Raw genomic sequence first — 22,149 nt, 5'->3', positions numbered from 1 at the left:
ATTAATATGGGTAAATTACTTACATTTTCTGGATAATAATTTCTGCATCTGCCAACCAGAAATAACTACATCTAATGCAGTTATTGACAAGATAAGGTCACCTATGCTGAATGTCTAGCATAGGGTGTCTCATTTGGCTGTCACATAATCAGTGCTAGTTTCTGGCCCTTTCTCCCTTCATGTGTACAAAGATATTGACTTTCACGGAAGCATTGGCTCCAGCCCTGCTGATCTTCCCTCCATTTCCACTATCAAGGGGACTCTGGACCTCAGCGAACACCTTACCTGACTAATGGCAAGGAGTTATGAGCACATCTCCTCTCACATCCCTTTCCACAACAAGTGCTAATGATTCTGCAGTTCTGACTCTTCAAGAGAAAACACGTAAAAGGGAAATTTCCACAGGAAGAGACTTGGCCTTATGGTTCACTGAATACCCAGTCTGGCTCACCGTCATTGTCTTTACTTATTTCTTGACATCATACATTTCTTGCCAAACTTCAAAGGATATTAAGTGCAAATATCCTATACATCATAGTCACGTGAGGGAAATTTAGGAAGGACAGGTGTGTGAGCCATGATCTCCTAAAGTTTCAGAGAATTTGGATTAACCACTTTCTCCCGTTTTATATGCCTTTTTACTCAAACCTCCTACCCACCCCTCTGTGAAAACTACCAAATTTCCATGGATTGTACCCAGTGTAGTAATCTCACTGCATGCAAAACGTGTAATGACTCAGATGCTTCTGAATCAGAATTCAACTTTATATCTAGGCTTAAATTTTTGCTATCTGGGGTATTAATTGCACTTGGAGATGCAGGATTACAGAGTACCCAAGAGTGTTCTTTAAAGTCATGGTGCTGAGATTGAAATTACTAAATGCACGTCAGGCAAATTACTTCTCTCTGTCCTTAGTTTATTTGCAAAATGGGAATGAAAATAATCTCATAGTTTACTGTAAAATTTAAATAAGATTAAAGTTTTGTATGCAAAGCTCTCAGAACACGGGTTTGGCATTTGGTTAGTGGTTAATGAATATTAGCTGTTATTATTACTTAGAAATATGGTGGGGGGGGGTGAAGAAATGATAAAAGTTATTTATCACAAATACTTTTCTCCCATTACCTCATTAATTAAAAACACCACCTTACCTTTCATATTTTGGAATGTTCTAAGTGAATTTCACAGAGGGTGTTGATTGACATGACCTGTAAATTGGATTCTGAGTTGTCTTGCTGTTGTCTGTGGAGGTGGGAGGGGTAGATGTTTACTCTTGGGTTTTTGCGGGGGGTGGGGGGGTCACTACAATGTAGGTCATCAGAAATAAAGAACCGTGACCACCCTCCATTAATAGGTCCCATCCTTTCAAAAGGACAAGTGAATCTAATCAAACATCTTCTCTCAGCCCCCCTGCAGCTGCAGCTCACCAGCACCTCTGCCTATTACACCTACCTCCTCCTCCTCCTCAAGAGCGTGGTCTACCTAGCCATCATCGCCTCCTGTCTGTTTAGGAGAACAGAAGTCTGTGGCGATGGAAAGAGTTCATAACAGATGGTGGCGCAAAGAGGTCAACTTGTCTTCATCATTTATTGTCCCTAAAAGCGTCTCCTGAGGATCTAGCTGGTGTTTCTTTCTGGGTTTGAGTTATTTCAGTTCACATGTGTAATTTTCTGTTATGTCATGATTGTCATGGTTTTTCAAACCACTGGGATAACTGTACCAACGAGTTCTGCCGTTACTCAGGGGCAGGGCCACGGGTCGTCCTTTAGCATCACTCTCTCCATGATCTCCATCAGCTCCTCCAGCAACCTGAATAACCATGCCTTCTGAGTACAGACAGCATGCAGCTCTAGTCACCTCCCTTAGGGCCATTTAACCAAAACCGCCTTGAAGCCTTCCATTTTGCACACCCTGAACCTGACACCTTTGCTACTTGAATTCTGGACATTGTTTTTCATAATACGCACAATAAAAAAATCAAAAGTCTACATTTGTCTCTGTGTACTTTGATTTAATGAAATCTAAGTGGAAGTCCAGGGTAAGAAGCAGCATGACACCTTGAGCCATCAAATCCAGCATTGGCTTAATGATGGGCAATACCACAGTTCTAATTCTTTCCCTGAGATAGTGGTCATGACGATTACTTTGGGGCACTGGCTCCAAGAGGAGCCACAGTAAAATGAAGGCACACAGCTTTCTTCTCTTTCAAAGGTCACTAGGTTCCCAGTCATTTGGTTTGGGACATTCTAATGGTGTCAGTATAACATCTAGCATGACTTTCACTGTGTGTGCTCAGCTCGACACTAGTGTTTCACAAGCACCGTGTTTCCTGGTCCTCACACTAACCCCATGAGACCTGCACTCACACCAAGAGGCATCGCAGTGGAGGGGCTGAGCCCCTGGACTCTGAACCCCGAGTGCCTGGTTTTGAGTCCAGGGTCTAGTATTAGCATCTGTGTGACCTCAGGCAAGCTATTTGAACTCTCTGTGCCATACTTTCTTCACCTGTAAAATGGAGTTCCAGCGCCCTGTCTCCTGGAGTTGTGTGGATTACATGAGCTAATAATGCCTGGTACTCGCAGGTCCACCACAGCATCAGCATCCACTGTCGGCAGTTCTACTCTTGAATAGTAGACACTACACAACACAGAAACAGGACAGTCATCTGTAATCTTATTTCCCCACAGAGAGCTTAGGTGTGGATGGGATAGGGACTCAGTGAGTTTCTACTATGCACCAGTCAACCCCGTTAATCCTCTATTAGCCCCTGGAGGTAGGTACAATTAGAGTCCACAGTGTATAGATTTGGAGAGATTAAGCTCTTGCTCAAGGTCCCTATTTTGTAAGTAATAGTCATTTAGAGCCAGGTCACTCTGAACTCAGAGCTAGTATTTTGTGACCCAATATCATGTGGCCTTCCCTTCACCCACTGTCAACTGGAGAAAACAAAACAAAACAAAACATGCACTGCTTCTCTACTAAAGGCATCCTCCAAGGAGTCAGTGAGAATTTTCTTAAGAACCTGTGGGTGCATCTGTGTTTTCTCCTCATGCATATACTCTGTTATTACCATAATTCCTCCCTTTGTTATCAAGAGTATGGAAATTCTACTTTATTCTGTGTGTCCCAGGTTTGCAACTGCTTTTTGGGGGGATGCTACAGAAAGGGACCGAGAGGCTCAGGCAGAGCTCTAGTAGGCAGCGTCTCCCGTGACTTCCAACTTCTGAGCAGCTTCCTCCCGCACTGGGCCTGGGCTGCCCTGAACGAGCCGCACCGAGAAGGAGAGCACAGGTGGCGGTGGAGGAGACAGCCTGGGTGGCGGGAGGGGGCTGGGGTGGCCGCTGGTGTGTTATTTTCTCAGGCTTCTTTTGTGTACATGCTCTGTCAAATGTGGTTGATTCGTGTAGAATGCTCAAACTCAAACCGACCCCTACGGGTTGGAGTTGTGCAAGCAGTGGCTAGGGTGTCATGAGATAAAGTAAGGACAGTTAAACCACAACCAACCTTGCACTTTCAAAGGCCATAGCTAATGGGAGGAAAATATCCATCTACACAGTCATGTGATTGCAGTCAAACATACTCTTAGGCTGTGGTAGGGTGTGCCCTGCTTTTTATACACAGTTTACTCCAATTAGCTACAGTGTGAGTTGGGAATCTTACTCCCAGGACTGTTCAGATGCTGCATCTCAGTCCACTCTCGTGACCCTGTTCCGAAGGAAAGAGCAGACAGGACACCCTGGAGCACGAACATTATCTTAACAGTCCATCAAGTATCCAAGCTCTTCCATGCTGTTTGATTTACTGAGACTGGTACCTTCTGATTTCATCTTCTCAGTGTAGACAGGGTGACACAGATCTGTGCTTGTGAACCCGGCAGCACGGATGGACTGTAGACGTGGGCAACAGTGATGTCCTGTTTCCCTCACAGGAACACAGAGACACAGAGGCCCTGAGTGCAACTGTGTAACTGAATGTCATTTACTGAATCATGTAAGTCCCTCTAATGAGTCAGAGTCATCCTGAGTAATACTTAATAGAGGACATTAACATCAGAGAAAAGCGTGATTGGGCTCAATTAGAAGAGGGCTGTTCAGCAATGTGAGCATAAAGAGCAAATGTTCCCACCGCCGTCTACCCAAGCATGGGAGAGAGCGGGTACCCAGACCCACGGACTCAATCTGTCCATCCTAGGGGAAGTGGAGCTCTATTGTTGAGATCAATGCTTTAGGCTTTCACAGTTTCACCTCACAGAGCATTGAAATTTTATACTTTACTCCTCTTGGTCTATACTCTGGGAGCCAACTTCTGGGTGAGCCTTGGCTTCCTCTCAGGATTGGCTGCATCTGCTGTTTGAGCCCAGCATGTCTGGAGGAGAGCTCTTTTCCAGGTTACATTAATACACTGACATCCTGCTTAGCCATCACCTGTGGGCCGGGGCACCCACTCTCTTGGTGTGTATGACTCCATCCTGAGACAGGACATTCTCGCTGTGCTAACACCCCTGAGTTCCTGAGGCTTCAGTCCCACAGCAGCCCCTGGAGCTGTTCCTCGCCCCTCTCTCCTCCACAGGAAGCTCTTCGTCGTTAGGGCCCAGCCTCCCAGAGAGATGCCCAATGGCATTGTTGTCATTTGGCCCATTCTTAAAACAAGCACACATGGAGTTGACTAGATCTGCACAAATGGCCAGTTTCTACCCAAACCAGCACCATTCCCAACAAACACAATTGAGTTGTTCTTGAATGACTCGATGAACAATGAAGGAAAACTAAGAGACAGGCTGCCATCCTATGAAGCACTGAGGTGAATATTCATGTTTGAAAAAAACCTCTCACCATATAATTAGGTCATTTTAATTCAAATTAGCTAAACACAAAGGAAAAATGATGGCAATGATTTCATAGTGTTGGTTGAAAACAGGAGTACTCAGACTATTTCAGAACCATATTTCTAGGAGAAATGCTATTTCATGATAAAAGTAATACAAAATGTCTGGGGACCTTTTATAGGTATCCACAATCCCTCCTTGTCCTCTCTTTGTAATCCCAACACTTCTGGCCAAATACATAATGCAAAACAAGGAAAATAAAACTAATCATTTTGATATGTTGGATTTTATTACTTCTTAAAATTGTACAAAGAGCGCATGTGCATGAGTTAAAAAACACAAGGGAAATGTAAGGTGTTAAAAAAGAAATACAAAAGAAATCTGAGACAAGAAACAAAAAAATTCCATTCTGTGAATCAAAATAAAATGATACTTTGCTTACTAAAACAGTATTATTTGAATATATTAAGAAGTCTTTTGATTAGGAATGCGGCACGAGACTTTTTTGCAACGATTCATTAACAGATCAGACTCAGTCTCATCAAATACAAGGTGGACCATTCCTTTATCTTACCAGCCACAGGCAGGCCACTGAATGGATGTGGATGTGGGACAGTGTCTGTGAGGTATTACAATAAATAAATTCTTTATTAGCCGTTCAGTGAAGTCAGCAGTGGACGTCACCATTTCAACCTTCAATAGGGAGACCCCACCTCCAGTCCTTTTTTTCCTCCAGTGACTTTCAATGAGGGTTTTTCACACTAGAAAAGAGAGAACACAAAACATTTGAGATGTAGTGTAAAGGCAAAATGCCACATTGCCTTATGTTTCTATAACAAGGTCTGTGTCCTGAAGAAGAGCTGTGCTACAGACACTTGAAGGACCTGGCTGTGGCCACACAGAATCTATTTAAGGCGTTTCAGGAGAGGATCTGCTGTTCACACGCCCACACTGTTGCCTCACGTCAACCACTGCTGCGGAAAGAAGGGGCCGCAGCGTGTCGGGTGCTTCTGCTGCGGGCACGGGGCCTCCACCCACCACGACTCCGGCCGCCTCTGCTTCTCCACGACTCCGAGTCCACCCACGACCTCTCCCTTCTGTGACTAAACAATCAGGCAGATTCGCTGCTGCTACAGTTGACTTCAGTTTATTTGCTTGTGTCTCTGAGGATGAACTATTTCCTGTGATGACCTGAAGGGGCTCAACCACGTGCCCAGCTTGAGGCCCAGCACGAGCTGCTGCTCTGACGATCATGTCCTTCATCTCTGAGGCTCTAGAGCACTTGAGAGACATCCCGGTGCAGGGTTGGAGGGGACCCTGGAGCCACACTGGGCGGGCCTGAGTTTGGCTCTGCCACTTGCTCCGTGTGACCTTGGGCAAGTTACTCACCTACTCTAGTCTCACTCGCCTCAGGTATAAATGGAGACAATAACAGGACCACATCTCATAGGACTGCGACCCTCACAGCTCACTAAGTTAGGGTTTGTGGATAAACAACATCTGACACGGAGACATTCTGACTAAGTCAACAATAATGAACTCAGGCTCATCCTTTAGTAATCTGGGACTCTGAGGTATTTTTCCTACTTCACAAATTTACACCTACGCAGAAAACATTAAGAAACGTTATCTCAATAAAATGTGACTGATAAATTCATGTAAATAGGACAAATTTTGCTGTTCACTCACACTCAAATTCTTTGAATTTTACTTTGAATCTACTCAAAGAAAATGCTCCATGTTTAACTACTTTGTCGTTATAGTTTCGTTTTCAAAGACTTACTTTAACAAAAGTAGTACTCATAGGTCTAAAAGTGGTTTTTCAGTGTCCTGCTTTTCTTCAGCTTCTTCAGATCCTACATGGTAGGGAAGGGGAAGGAGAAAAAGCATCGCATTCCAGTAAAGTGAGAAACGATTGCTTTCAAGTTACAACATATATGCATGATATTTTAAATGAGAGAGACACTTCTTCAATCCTTAAGAGACTTAGGTTAACAAAACTTTAACTGTAAAATTAAGTTTTACTTTATATCTTAAAGGAGGAAAGCCTTTAAAATAGGCACTATAACCCACACTAATCTGTCAAAATGGATTCACTCATGTACTTCTAAAAATATTTGAATACACCAAGAATTCTTCCCCATTGCTATTCTTCTTTGCTGAAAACTCTGCAGACGTTTTTCAAGTGTAAACAACTGTGAGCTTTGGGATAAATAACTTAACCTACATATTTTCACAGTCGCTGTCTCCAGTGACTGAGAGAGCAGTGAGGGCTTCCTAATGCCGAGAGAGATGCCACATGGTCACTCTCATGACTGTTGCCAGTGACCACTGCTACAACCATTCCAGGTCACTGCCTCGTGAGCCTTATCTTATTTGTGCATTCGAGTCAGTCATTTCACACTGGTGGAAATAATACTTGTTTTCCATTATGTAGATTTTCGCTCTAAAAATTAGAAAAGAAATCTAAATGCCTGAGAGTAGAAGTTAAATAATTATGATCCCACGAAATATCTTACATCCACTTAAAATTATATTTATAGTTTATAACATGTAAAATGAACGTGCTATGAAGCAAAAGCAAATATGTAATAAATGAAACTGGAAGTACTGTAAGAGCATAATTGATAACAATAAAATTAATATAAATGTGCAAATCAGAATGACTTGATGGAAATAACCAGGTGACTCATACATTTCTGGAGATTACAAAATTTCTACAACAAACTGAAACTGACCTTTTAATTTCTAAAATGGGGTATAAATAATATGGGCAGTGTGACCACAATTGTGTTAATTACAGACACAAAGTAGAAGGAAACAAACTAAACTGTCACACTGATGTTGCTGAGTCCTGTGAAGGAAAGGGGATCTTTATTTTTGTCTTGCCACATTTGTATAATAAGCTTGCAGTACTCTCACAATCGGGGAAGAGAATTAAAGGGAGCGGTGAGAAGACCGAAGCAGCAGGTCAGGGATGTGACCTCCTCACACTCAGAAGCAGCCTGCCTCCCGTGCTGTCCTCGTGTCACATTAAACACTTCAAGAGGGACATGTTTTCTTATGAGAATGTCTACCTGGATTATAGCCAAGAACAAACCTGGTACAGGAGAAAGAACGGCTGAGGATCCTAAATGAAGATCCTGTCCCACATCTTAACCTCATCAATGTCACACAGTTCAGGTTACGTTTGTGGTAAAATAAATAGAGAAAGATATAGGGGTTGGAAGGCTTCACATCCCAGCATATTAAACTGCTGTAAATCGTAGAGACACTGGGGTGGTTTAACTGCCTTCTCCCTTTGAAAGGAGTCTGAGGAAGACGGACAGACCAAGTCTTCCTGCTTCTGGGCTCACTTTCCACCTGTCAGGCTAACGGCATTGCAGCCACAACGAACTCACACGTCTTGCAATTATTAGGGAATCCTAAATAAAGCCAAATTTTTAATTAAAACATAATATGTTTACTTTACATAATATAAACACAAATGCTAGCAAGGCCTTCTGACTCTGTCTGGTCAAGTGAGGAGGTCAGTAGTTCTCATTCTGAAAAGCAATTACAAAATGGACTAGATGAACAAAACTAACCATTTCAGCACTCAGGAAATGACAGACAACAGGCATACAACAGGCTGAGAAGTGTTTGTGCTTGAAAACCTGCAGAATTCAGGCAACAACAGTGGTGTTCTTGCCTGGAGCTGCTCCCATTCCTTACTCACCTCCCAACACCCAGCTCGATGGGCAGGAGAGTTCATCCAAGGCAGGGCAATCCATGAGGAAGGGCAGAAAATTGAGCCAGGTGAAGGGAGCTCACTTGATTTGGGGTGAGGAGTGATGTGATGGTGACCTGACAAACTCAATGGTGTGCAAGCGGGAAGGGCCAGAGTCTCTGCAGATTTGAAGTTGTGGTCGTGGCTGCAGCAAGTATATGCTAGGCTGAAGCTGTGTGCATGCTTAGCAGAGACCCGAAAGAGCCCAGACTAGCCAAACACTTCTGGGCAACCCTGAGGCTGTGAGCACCTGCAGAGGAGACGTGAAAGGACTCAGCAAAAGTACAAGTGGAGGAAGACTCAAAATGGCCTGAACTTTTAATCTGCGCCCCAATACATACACTTATCCACCTGACAGAGGACGGGAGTTTTAATCAAGGGGCTTGAGCACGATCTCTGTCCAATCACTGGCCACCGCTAAGCTATGCAGACACAGGGGTGCCCACTAGGAAGTTAGGCTTAAAAATAAAAGAATTAAAAAGAAAAAACAACACTGAGAAGAGACATCAGCAGCCACACACCCCAAGGGACATAATTTCACAGATATAGCTCAGGCAATTTTCTAAGCAAACAAACAGCAATAAAAGCAACATTAAGGGGGTAAAATCTTCATTTGTTAAATTAATTCTTAAGTGTTTTAATTCTTCCCAAATTGATCTATAAAATCAATGCAGCAGACTTTTGGGGCAAAAATTAACAAAGTCATCCTAAAATTTACATGAAAACACAAAAGACCTAGTAAAGCCACAATAATTTTGACAAAGAACAAAGATGGAGGACTGTTATGGTCACACCACAAAAGCAGTGAGGGGAGGGAGCCTCCAAAATGAGATTTGGATGTTGAGACTGATGATGCCACACACACCAGAGGGTCTGACAAGGTTCATTACTACAAAATCAAGGTCTCTGGGCACAGCAGGGCAGGCCCTTCAAGCAAGGCCTTACAGAACCTGATTTCAAAGTTACCTAAAAATAAAATCACAGTATTCGAGCCACTGTGCTCCTGGGGCAAGGAGAGCACACAGGTCAACGGAGAGAATTGAGGGTCCAGAAATAAACCCTTATATTTACGGTCAGCTGTTTTTTGAGAAACGTGCTGAGTTAATTCAAGGGGAAAAAGACAATCTCTTCAACAAACGGCACTGCCTCAAAAGAGCAAATTCAGTTCCTTACCTCCTCCATACTCAAAAATTAATTCAAAATGGACCATAAACTTACATGAAAAAGCTAAAACTGCAAAATCTTCTGGAAGAAAATATAGGAGAAAATCTCTGTGGCAGAGGGTTAAGGCAAAGAGTTCTTAGACATGCCCCCAAACCCATTAGCCAGAAGAGAATACATTTTGATGAACTGGACTTGATCAAAATTAAAAATCTGTCCTTCAAAATGCTCCACAAAGAAAATGAAAAGACTACTACAGACTGGGAGAAAACATCTGCAAGTCATGTAACTTATAAAGGACTTTTATCTAGAACATATAAAGAACTCTTACAACTCAATAAGAAGACAATCAATGCAACTGAAAAAAAAAGAAAAGGTAAACACTTTCAAATAGACTTCTCCAAAGAAGATATATGAATAACTAATAAGCAGGTGAAAAGTTCTCAATGTCATCAGTCATTAAGGGCATGCAAAGTAAAACCACAAGGAGATACCACTTCACAACTGCTAGAACGACTATAATCAAAAAGACGGCCAACACCAAGTGTTGGTGAGCACATGGAGACACAAACTCTACAACACTGCGGGAGGGATGGTAAAATGGTGCGGTGACTTTGGAGAACAGTTGGGCGATCACCCAAAAAGTTACACAGAAACTTGCTCCATGACGCAGCAAATCCTCTCCTAGGAATCTATCTAAGAAAAATAAAAACATACGTCCCCACAAAGACATGTGCGTGAATGTTCATAGCAGGATTATTACTCAGAATAGCCAAAAATTGGAAACAATCCAAACGTCCATCAACTGATAATAAATAAAATGATGTGTATCCATCCCACAGAGAAGGATTCAGCCATGTAAGGGAACAAACTACTGACGCACGCTGCAACGTGAACAACCCTCAAGAACGTTATGCTAAGTAAAAGAAGCCAGACGGAAAAAACTACAATTATATTTACATTAACTGTCCCAAGGGAGCAAATTTTCAAAGCAGAGAGCAGATCAGCGGTTTACCTACGACTGGAAGTAGGAGCAGGGATTAACTAGAAATAAAGGACTTTTTCAAATAATAAGATTGTTCTAAAACTGTACTGTGATGTTGTTTAAAAAACTACAGATTTACCAAAAATCATGCAATTGCACATTTACAATGGATGAATTTTATGGTGTGCAAATTCGACCTCATTAAAGCTGTTTTTAAAAAGGGGGCCAGCCCGGTGTTGTGGTGGTTAAGTTTGCACACTCTGCTTCAGTGGCCCGGGGTTCACTGGTTCAGATCCTGGGTGCAGACCTACACACCATTCATCAAGCCAGGCTGTGGTGGCACCCCACATAGAAGAAATAGAAGGGCTTACAACTAGGATATACAACTACGTAATGGGGCTTTGGGGAGGAAAAAAAACAAGAGGAAGATTGGCAACAAATGTTAGCTTAGGGCCAATCTTCCTCACCAAAAATTAAAAAGCTGTTTTTTAAAAACATGAATGTTACCTAATATCCTCAGCTATCGTTTTTCAATACTTTCCAAAATTGTAATTAAAAAGTTAGAAAACTGTTTCAGATCTATTGACTATACACAGGGTGACTATGTAACTGATTCTCTAAACAAGAATACTTCTGAGAGATAAAAGGAGTTATAATATTGACATGGGGCCAGAGGAGTAAACCAAGACTGTTCTGGCAAACCAGCATGTATGTTTATTCTCAGTAGGCATCCAATTCGAATTTTAATGCCTTCATCTATATTTGCTTAGAACAGATTATGTTATACAATTGAGCTCTTCTTCATTTTAAGTCAGTCTTTTGATGATTTAGCAGGTAATGAATTACCCTTTCCCCAGCATCACAACTGGTTCATTTAAGCCGTCTGGCCAAAACTTCAACCAACAACCTCAACCAGTCATCTGAGAGAAGACCATTTAATACACAGGTAAGTAGGATGTGATTAGACCAACAGGCAAACCTGCACACCAACCATCTGTACAGCCTTTCAAAGGACATCTATAAAATGTGCTAGGCTTCCAAATCTCTGACACTAAAATTGAAGCCATTCCTTTACAAGGAAAAATGCTCACATTGTAATTTTTGGTGCCTGCAATTTCTTTCCTTCTCTCTTCTTTTCAGAACTACATGCCAGGCACCGTACATGGTGCCGGAGAAAGCAAGACCAGAAAAGGAAGGCAGGGCCCAGACCCCCTAATCTACGAGGGCCAGTCAGCGCTGTCTCAGAGCAGCTTTCTGTTGCTGAGAGACTGTTGGATACTTAGCCACTGGGCTAACAAGCAAGCTTTACTCTAGAGCAGAACCTTCTTTCCTAGGCACATGCATTCCAGCAACAGTTTTTACTTTTAATTCTCTCCTAAATTGAACATTCAGACAATGCAAATATAATACAGTAAAGTGAGCCACTTTGAATACGCCCTCTCTGCCCCATACCAATCTGCACTGTGCCTTAAATAAAGCAGCTACCCATCAGAACACTATTTGTTCTTGTTTAGCCCCATAATCCAACGAAACGGCAATGCTTCCAACTACCACTAGGTGGTGGTAAAAGCCACAGGTAGGAAGCCAATGGACTGCCCGACGAGGAGTATCTGAGATGCTTTCCCTCACATCATTATCATCCTGCTGCTCTGAACTTCCAAGCAAAAAAATACACTAGTGCTGAGAAATTTTATTAGTCCTAGAAGAATAAAAGCTATCCAAAAGCATGAATTACAATGCAAACTTCTTTTTAAAAGAATGAGTCCTATGACATATAAAAATCTCAATGAAATAATCCTTCTAATAAGGTAATGAAAAGTTTAATACTTGAGTTTGTACTGGCTGAGAAAGAGATTTTCTGCTAATTCATATCTTTATTGCATCTGACTCTATGCTTTTGTGTTTTATACTGTTTTAGATCCAACACCGAAAGTCCAGAATATCAAGTTACTTGGAGTCCCCTAACGTGGTACGTCACGCTGCTGTGCCTTTGATCATTCACACGGCTCTTTCTGCGTGGAAGCTGTTTTATTATACTGTGTGTGTGTGTGTGTGTGTGTGTGTATGTGTGTGTGTGTGTCTAAAATATTCACTAAGTGTTATGTTGGGAATAAAATAAAGTAGTTTCTAACTCAGATTTACACCCCAGTGGGAGAAACAGGCCAGGTCAGTGCTGAAGACAGTGCAGCCAACCCAGGATGACAGGATGACATGGGAGAGTCCTAAAGAGCCGGCAAAGGACACTGTACCTATGACCGCCTGGAAACAGGGGTGAGGGGTGGGGAGGGGCCTTCTGAACATGTGAGTGGAGACTAGACTGCAGAGGGGTAGTGTTAAGGACAGAAAAAGCGAGGAGCTTCAGGGTTTGGGCGCCCAGCACTTTCAGAAGAGTACACAAGGAGAGAGCGACAGAGAGGCTGGACAACTGAGTAAGGGTGGTCACAGAGGTGCTGTCTGCCGGGTGAAGGATCCATGGCTTTCTGAATCCTTTTTTCAGTGGCATAAAGCCTTCAGAGGCAGGCCTCTGGGCAGGGGAATAACATGATCAATTTGGTGTTATTAATACTGAAAGGCTGCATATTTATTAGCCATAAGCATGGACTCTAGCACTGGAGCCAGGGTTCAAACCCTAGGCCTACCTCTCATTCTTCGTGTGATGCTGGACAAATTAATTCACCTTTCTGGGCCTCAATTTTCTCATCTCTAAAACAGAAATAATGAGACTTTCACATCATACAGTGGTCACGAAGAAACCTTAGAATAACGCAATTGTTATTTGTAACGTGGTACACTGGTGGCTGGTTGCAAGAAGGCAACTGAGGAAGGGAGACGGGAGGCTGTTGTAGAAATGGAAACAAAAAATGCTGAATTGAGGTTGGAGAGGATATCAAGTGGTACAATTTGAGATAAAGGAGGCAGAAATAAAGAGAAGCCAAACAGCACGGTGAGTAATGGAGTGTGAGCCCTAAGAAAAGGGCAGAGCCCCAGTGACGCTCCAGTTTCTGACTTGGGCAAGGGCATAGGCAGTGCTGCCACTCTCAGACGTGGGGAATCCCGGAGGAAGGTCAGTTTAGGGCTGACAAAGAGAGCACCTTCCCCCTGCCTGCCTATCTTCAAAGATGCAGGTCACAAATCACAGTGTCTGTGGCCCTCTATTCATGTTTACTTCTCTGTCTCACCACTGGTCGCACACCAAGACTACGTCTCAGGTATTTTCATATCCTAAATGCCTGGTATGTTCAGTGTTTGCCAAGTGTATTGAGATGGGGGGGAGGGGGACCAAAATTCTGAATGATGGACCAAAACACAAATAATCAAATTTTTTACCTGCTTCAGATTCAGGAGGAGAATAAAACTGGCCATCAGAAAGACCACCAGGTATAAGTGCTGCCCGCTCCGAAGCATCCTGAACTATCAGCAGTCCTAGAAGAGAAGAAATTCAGATGCTGGGAATGATGCCACTGTTCTGGCAGCTTCTTGGTCAGCTAACCACAATAAAAAGACGTACCCTGAAAATTTTTCAACCAAAAAATAAAAGTTTTATTAATAAACTATGAACTGGGACTGTACGAACAGATCCCAACTAGTTTAAAAACCTGCCTCATGTCACTCGTGGGATTCCTTCACTCACTATTTGTAGCCTCTTTCCCTTGGGAATACCTACCTCCCTACAGAAACCAACAGACAAAGCCAAAGTACAAAGTCGGCATTTGGTTAGAGAAATGCCAGATGTAAAGTGTAATAAATGGGCAGTCTTCTATAAATATATAAAGCATAATTAACATGATGGAGAAATATGTATGCAATAAAAAGGTCACCCCAGAAAAGAAGTGTAGTAAAACAAACAAAGAAAAGAGGAGGAAGCATGATGCAGAGAGCTCATGAGCACTAACACACGATGAGAGAGGCCGACGACAACTCGGCTAAAGCTGAGTTAACACTGAGATAAAGTCGGGGGAAGCACCCGGCCAACGAGCAGTTGCCAGGAATGCATGTAATATATGTTACAGACAGTGAAAATAGATGCTACTCTAAAATTTTTCATTAATTGTGTGCTCTGCTTTATTAGTTACTTTGAATTTGGTTTAATCACGTAAGTATTCAAGCCTCAGTCACCTTAGCAGTTGATTCAACAAAGTTCAATTTGATGTTTATAACCAATTAAAAAAGAAATGGCTTCCACTAGCTTTACCTGTCCCTACTCCACAATACATTTTCATAAAGGAACAGAGGGCACAGGATAGAAGACACACCTTGGTCTGATTAATATGTGTTTTAAAATCTACTCGAATTATAACTCTTTTCTTATAGATTTCTTCTCTGTAAATGAGATTTTTCAAAACTAACCATTTGCAAGCTTATCTTTCCTTCTGTTTGGTTATAATCACGCTTAACTTTCTCTAAGACACAAGACTTTCTTCCCTATTAGGCAGGGCAAATTGAGCAAGATGAATGACACAGCATAAAAACAGCATGTCTTGGAATCGTCTCAGGCTCCGTATGAACCTTTGATCATGTCACCTCCAAGAGGGTGGGTGGGGTGTGTGGGCTTCTTATTAAGGCCACAATGCAGAGAAGAATTCCAGTCCAATAATTAATCATAAAGCTCAATCAATCATTTGGACTTCTTGGTTAATATCCAGGGATCCTCAGAGCCACACAGAGGAAGCATAACAGCTTTGGCAGAACTCACAATTACACAACGCTACCTACCGCTCAGCTACTCAGAGAAGGCTGGTGAAAGCCTGAGATGACCGAGCATTTCTCCACCTTGCTCTCTTCCTCCTCTGAACTGTCTTCATCATTGGCCCACCAATAATCTCCTCTAGGCACTCAACAATTAGGTTCTAATTAAGGCACATTCAAAGGCACCACCTGCTGTATGGATAGCAATGTGAGACTTTGGAAAATCACTGACTTCTATTTAGAACTCCTGTCTCAGCTCACCTAAGACTGATTTACATTCCTCTGTGCCTAAACAACGCAGTTGTTTAGATGCCAAAAATGCTCAATGTTCTGTGACTACTATGAATAGAACAAAAGGTCAACCTGTCTGAGGAAAAAGAGGTGTTGGCTATTTTTGTTGAATTCTTTTTCACCAGTGTCTCATTTTCTTCCAGGGAAGCTTGGCCTAAGAGCTTGAGAGAGGAGCCACATTCTGTCACTCTCCTTTCATCCAGCCCTGCTCTAGATGTCTGCTGCACCCACTGAAGAAGGCAGACCCCTGATCCGCCCACCTCCACCCGCAGCTCCATTCACAGCCACATCCACACTCTTCCTTCCAGCCCGGAACCCAGCAGGTCCCAGGAGGCTACTTTGAGAGAAACTTACTGTTTTCTTCTTCTGCCTCTTGAGGTAACACTTTGAAATCCAGGAACCATGTCTCGATCCAGGCTAGGATGAATGAAATGATGGGCAGCACATAGCCAAAAGCCCCTTGAGAGAAAAGCTGGAGGAACAGACGGGACCAAGAGAGGGAAATGTAGTTACCATGAGCTCACAGCGGAAAACAGGCTTTGGTATTATAAGCGGTAATTGTACAGAAAGGGGGGTAGGCCATACCTTTGAGAGGATTACTTTTGCTAGTAAAAAGGCACTGGTCACTGCTGTCGTCAACTGAAAGACACATAATCCAGCACCATTCAAATCAGACACGGACACTGTGAAGGCACTTTCCTCACACAAGAGACTCCTCTGAGCCAGAAGCACATAACGCCTGAAAAAGCCATGTCTGGCCTGGCTCCTTCCCACATCACTCTATCTCTATCCCCTAAACCCACACTGGGGCAAACTGGGCTTTGAGGGGCACACAGTCCCTGACTGGCTGCTTGTGGATTCCCTCTCCCACACTTTAGCAGACTGGTGTCTTAGGAAACTAAGTTTGGTCCATCAGAGGGTACAACATCCAAAGCCACTATCACCACATGGAGGGAGGGACCAGCGAAATACAGGGGCAGGGCTCCCCCTAGGGGCTGGGGAGCCCAGAGATAATTCACAGGAGGTGCATCTTGTCACTCCATGCTCCAACTTAGATTTGTAGCAGTATGAAACCTAGCTAAAGTGAATGCCAACAGTGGCCTCGACTGACAGGATGGAGGTCAGGGGACATCAGGTGTCATGCTCAGTAAGCATTAATAAAATCAGAGTCAGCAATTGTTAGCAAAACACAACCAACACACACACACCCCAGCCAGAGTGAGCTGCTTGGGAAAAGAGGCATTGTGCATTCTGCTGCTGTATAACTTCACGGGTTGACACTAAGTGCTCTTTAGGTACCAGCTGACTTCTCCTTCCAGCTGCCTGGACCCCCTCTGCAAATGTTTTTAAAAAGAAGAATGAGCAACATTAAAATGGATATGCTAAATCTGACCTGTCCCTTTGAAAGCAGATATTGAAGATACTTTCCTAAAACTCTCATTGAAAGTCAACTACTTATCTGAAACAAACACTGAGACAGATGGTCTGACAAATTCTAGCGTACATTATGGAGACTCTGGAATACAATGTCCCAAACAGGGACTGCTGTAGAAAACAGGGAAAGGATAATAAGCTATTTGGTATTGGCAAAAGAGTCCTCATGAAACGGCGTCAATTCTGGCTAAGCTGTCAGCCTATATCTGTAAAATGTGAGCTTGGGGTTCAACAGATAGTCTGACATCAGCCCTGTGATTCTGCGGATGCTCAGGAGAGATGGCTTCAGGCAGACGTGGCCCCTGGCGGACTCCTTAGGAGAGAAACAGAACTCCATTCCCAGCTGGACAAGCCTGCACCAGCCCACACACAGACCGAGGTCTCAGAGCCCAAAAGCAGGACTACAGGTTACTCCTGAGCAGTTCTCTCCAGCCTGAGGAGCTCAGCATCCCCGCCACACCGTATACCTGCCTTATTAGAGCTCTCAAAAAGGTGAGTGTTCAGACGTCTGCGGAAATGGCAAAAATAATTCAGGCAGAAATGCTTATAATTCTTCTTTCAATCAATAAATATTTATTGAGGGTGAATAGCATGTGCCAAAGCTCTGTGCTAGATGCAAGGAAACAGAGATGAGTAAAAACACCACTGCCTTCAAGAAGCCCCAAGGTAACAACCAAAAGGAGCATGGGAGCTTTTCCCTTTAAGACTGCAAGGAGGAGAATAAAACAGGGAGGAAGGGAATTATCAAAACAAGCAAAGAGCAAGTGATGAGAAGTCATCAAGCAGTTTCAACCAAATAGGAAATTTTCCAAATATCTTCATGACAGAGGTACTGATCTCATCTCTCATTTGCAAAATGAGGTAAAGGGTGGGTTGGTGCTCGGCCAGTAATCACCAGTGGGCCTCCAGATTCCTCACTTGGCTCAGTATCCATTAAGAGAAAGCTAGTTATTCATTACCACTGGAAAGAAGCCCTGGAGTATTAAACCTACTGAGGAGGAAGGGGACTCAAGAAAAGCTAGTGGAATTCAACCCAGATGAAGACTGCATCTTCCCTCAGCTCAGCTCTGCTGTGAGCAGGCCCTGGCCACCAGCACAGAGATGAACCACCCACCCAGGCACACTTACCGCTATTGCCCACCAGTGGCGCAGTCTGCACACAGCATATGCAAGTATTAACACTTTAAATCGAAAAACTGCCAAAAGCTATATTAAAAAAAAAAAGACAAGTTTTAAAAAATATATACAGAAGTAAAATAATTTAGTTTTATGAAGAATCCACCAGAGCGTCTTCATTTTTCTGATTTAGCTGAAGACTGCCACAGACTAGCAATGGTCTACAGGCCAGCATTTGGGATTCCTGATGTAGAATTTATGTAATACCACCCAAATAAGGGCTCAAATTAACTTCCCATTACCAAAAAAAGAACATATGATTAAATGTTTGTTTTTCCTTTCTATTTGAGTCCACATATATTTCTGATATCCTTTTAAGATTAGAGAAAATGTTCTGAAAGCTGACTTTTCCATTCCAGGCACAAACACTCTCTTTTGGAAGATATCAGTTTCTCTGTAAAGTCCACTGCGAAGCTCTGGGCTACCAGGGTGTTGGGAGAGTTCTGCCCCTCCCAGTAGCAACCATCGGATTAGTTAGGATGGTTCAGGGACTTCTGTGAAACTCTTTATGTGTATTATTATCCCAAGTAATCCTCACTACAAAACACCATGAGTCAACTACTATCACTAACCCAGACAAGATGGGTAGAAAAGTCGTCCAAGCCACACAACTCCTTAGGAAGGAAGCCAGGATCCGAACCCAGGTAGCCTGATTCCAAAGACCAGGCTCTTAACTACTACGCCACAGCTGTCTTAGCAACTCTCATCTACTAAGGAATAAAGACAGAATACAATTTTACTGGAAAATATGCTTATCCCGAGTTGGAAGAAGTCAGGTGACTCTCGAGCAATGCCCCAGGGTGGGGGTCTGCCAACAGTTCCTTACCAATCAAAATCGCTGAAACGCTGCAAGCTGACTACTATTTTGCTGCCACTGACTAGCTGACTGCACTTAAGATCCTTTGATGTAAGTGAAGTTTGCAGATTATATTTGTTTTTAATTTGCTGCTTTCATTAAAAATGTGTTTTCCAACAATCTGCAAAATGTTTAGTTTCTCTATTCATTCTAAGTATATCTTTGCATTCTGGAAGTAACAAAAGTGTAAGTCTTTCCCCCCTCTATCTCGAAGTCTCCCAGATCCCCAAGTTTCCTGTAGGCTGCGTCCATTTCCCAGGCCAGGCATGACAGTCTTTCCAGTCTAAGCTAATGGGCTCCTGACCATTAACTGTCTAAGCATGGAGAACAGACAGTCCTTGGAGATCTGGCCAGTGGATTAAACTGGCTTCCTGACAATTCCTGGCTTAGACTATTTTAAGACAAATGCAGCAAGGGAAATAAGAAAAAAAGAAGTCAATTTTGTTATTACATGTCAGTTGTTTTAAAACAAAGAAATATCAACAGATTTGGGATCTAACATGCTCTGCCACCAACTTCAATGACCTGGGATAGGTCACGACACTGAACTATGAAACTCAATTTTTTCATTTGAAAAAATGAGGGGATTAAATTACACTAGTGGTTTTCCAAATATTCTGCAGCAGCCAAACACTTTTTTGACACAATCTTATTTGAACACTAACATACTGTACAGATAAAAATGGAACTACTCAGCTTGCAAGGGGGTGATGACAAAGAACCTTGATCTCTATTTACTGGGAATTCTACCTCTTTCCCCATACACACTCTTCTGCAGGTCTCTTCACAAACAAAACATAAGTAGGCTTTTTAGAGTTGTTTGGAAACCACTAGAAAATATAACCACTAAAATTCTCAACCAAACATAATAATGACCACAGTGACTACAGGTGGTTCTCCGAGCTTCTAGGATGTACCTGCCATTGGGCTAAGAGTCTTCCATGTATTATTTCATTTACTTTTCAGAACTATGATGAATTCATTTTACATATGTGGAAACTGAACTTTAGACCTAATATATTCAAAGATATACAATTAGTGACAGTGTTGTGAATCAACCCCAGGTTTGTCTGACTTTAAGAGTCCTACTCTTACCACTGTGAATATAGCTACTAAAGATAGTGAATAAAGTTTTTAAAATGAATTTGGATGAATTCACTATGAATTTTCAGTGCCTGTGCTGTGTCTAACATCATGTTAGAAGTTGATGTACTTATATTATCAACCATAAAGAGATACCACGGAGATGGATCAAACCCAATCAAAGTCACAGTGTGTCTGAGCAAGGGACTGCAAGCATTCGTTCTAATAAAATCAATGCCTCACCTACAGACAATTGCACCTATGTAATTCTACAGCTGACCAATGCTGCTCAAGATTAGCAATACACCTTTCCTCAAAAATCTCTACTATCGAAAAAAGAAACATGGAATTAGTACTAAAAATACACTCAGAAATCTCAAGGCAGAAAAAATGGCATTTTCATTGTGTTATTATATAGATCGGTGAATTTTCCTTTTAGTGATTAGGGGGCACCAATGGCTTCTATTTGAGCCATTTGAAACAGGAAAAGTTCTCCGCCAAGAAAATCAAAACGGCTCCTTCTCCTGCCCTCCCTTCTCTCTCATTACTCTTTTCTTTCCTTGAGCTGACCAGACAACTCCTTAGAAAGACAGAGGGAGAGCACTGAATGGGCCAGCAACTAAGGGAAAAAGAATGATAATGTTCAAGGGAAGAAGAAAGAATGGCACAGAATCTGAAGTCTACTGAGAGGAGATTTGCCTTTTGGTTAGAGTCGCCTCACATCTGAAATGAAATGTAAAACGGGTAATACTTACAAATATATCAAAATAAGAAGAGTAGTAGTCGTACTGCACCACCTCCTTCTCTAAGGTGTTCTCAATGCCGCCATTCACCTGGGGAGGAGTAAGAAGGAACAATGAGGAGAGACAACGCTGTGAAAATAACACAGGAGAACATGCAAGGAAGGTGCTGTGTACTCCTTCTGCCTATTATCTCAGAACCCAGACACGTTAAAAGATGGAAGGAAAAACCCCTCATAATTCTAACAGGAGACTGCTGAATAGCATTTCCCCCCTCAATTCTGAATTCATTCAACGCATATAAATGTATAAGGAAAAATAATGACTTTTTTTGTAGTTCATATTCTGTCAAACTAAATGTCAAATAAGAAACTATTTTCCTTTCTCTTCTAAGATAAAGTCTTCCATTGTACCAACATATATTTTTAAAGAAGACAATTCACATTTATCTGGCTCCCCTCGCTTTTGGCCAAGGGGTCTCCTGATCTCCGAGTAAACATCAATGACAGCAGTTACCATGACACAGGACAGAAGTGTAAAAATTCTCTCTGGCTTATCTTTTTTATTTGCTCCTGGCATTTTAAAATTCTGCACTCTTAGCAACTTATATATATTTGTATATATTTGTTAACTTGAATAGATAAAATAACAAAATAGATCTACAAGCATGAGTGACAAAGTTATAATAAATGATAAAAATTAAAGCTAATATGATAAACTTTCTGTCCTCTCCCAATTCTCCTAGCAAGTTGAATTTTAGATGATCAAGTTCAAAATTTTACATATTGAACTACAGAAAATAATATTTTTTTAAGAAATCAAGAAAGGGAATGTGTGTCCAGGAGCTAACACAGCTCTCAAGCACACACTCTATCATTGTTAGGCCATGGATTGGCCTAACCACAGGGAACATGATGTACAACAGTAAATTCAAGTTTCCAGTCTGGAGCACAGACACTGTTTGTCCTGGCAAACCAATGCAGACAGTCTGAAGGGGACAAAATGAAGGGCAATTAACCAAAGACCTGGATAAGAGAAAAAAGGGAAAAAATTAATAAGGAATACCTCTGCAAGTTTTGTTAACTGGTCAAATTAGAATAAAAGTTGCTACAAGGAAAAGACTGTCTTGGCTTAGATACCTT

The 22,149-nt window shown here is 42.2% G+C and overlaps 2 protein-coding genes across 5 annotated transcripts in view; one reads left to right on the top strand and one right to left on the bottom strand.

The window, feature by feature from the left end:
* LOC103545034 (platelet binding protein GspB-like) overlaps positions 1–1,989 on the top strand; it is a 476,815-nt gene extending 474,826 nt beyond the window's left edge. For all 3 annotated transcript variants that reach the window (XM_070615434.1, XM_070615436.1, XM_070615435.1), the window contains one exon: positions 1,407–1,989. In XM_070615434.1, the coding sequence (XP_070471535.1) occupies positions 1,407–1,549 (143 nt within the window). In that variant the 3' untranslated portion in view covers positions 1,550–1,989. The remainder of the gene's footprint in view (positions 1–1,406) is intronic.
* A 3,107-nt stretch (positions 1,990–5,096) lies between these two features.
* STARD3NL (STARD3 N-terminal like) overlaps positions 5,097–22,149 on the bottom strand; it is a 47,620-nt gene continuing 30,567 nt past the window's right edge. Inside the window, exons 3-9 of one of the 2 annotated variants that reach the window (XM_008508033.2) lie at positions 21,023–21,100; positions 18,281–18,358; positions 16,304–16,357; positions 16,073–16,190; positions 14,069–14,164; positions 6,610–6,682; positions 5,097–5,587 (exon numbers count right to left, since the gene is read on the bottom strand). In XM_008508033.2, the coding sequence (XP_008506255.1) occupies positions 6,627–6,682; positions 14,069–14,164; positions 16,073–16,190; positions 16,304–16,357; positions 18,281–18,358; positions 21,023–21,100 (480 nt within the window). In that variant the 3' untranslated portion in view covers positions 5,097–5,587; positions 6,610–6,626. The remainder of the gene's footprint in view (positions 5,588–6,609; positions 6,683–14,068; positions 14,165–16,072; positions 16,191–16,303; positions 16,358–18,280; positions 18,359–21,022; positions 21,101–22,149) is intronic. The other variant, XM_008508035.2, reaches the window with a different exon arrangement.

This window comes from Equus przewalskii, chromosome 4 (genome assembly GCF_037783145.1).
Source record: "Equus przewalskii isolate Varuska chromosome 4, EquPr2, whole genome shotgun sequence".
Classification (NCBI taxonomy): Eukaryota; Metazoa; Chordata; class Mammalia; order Perissodactyla; family Equidae; genus Equus; species Equus przewalskii.
Note: the sequence above shows the minus strand (reverse complement) of the source record. Positions and strands in the feature narration are given on the sequence as shown.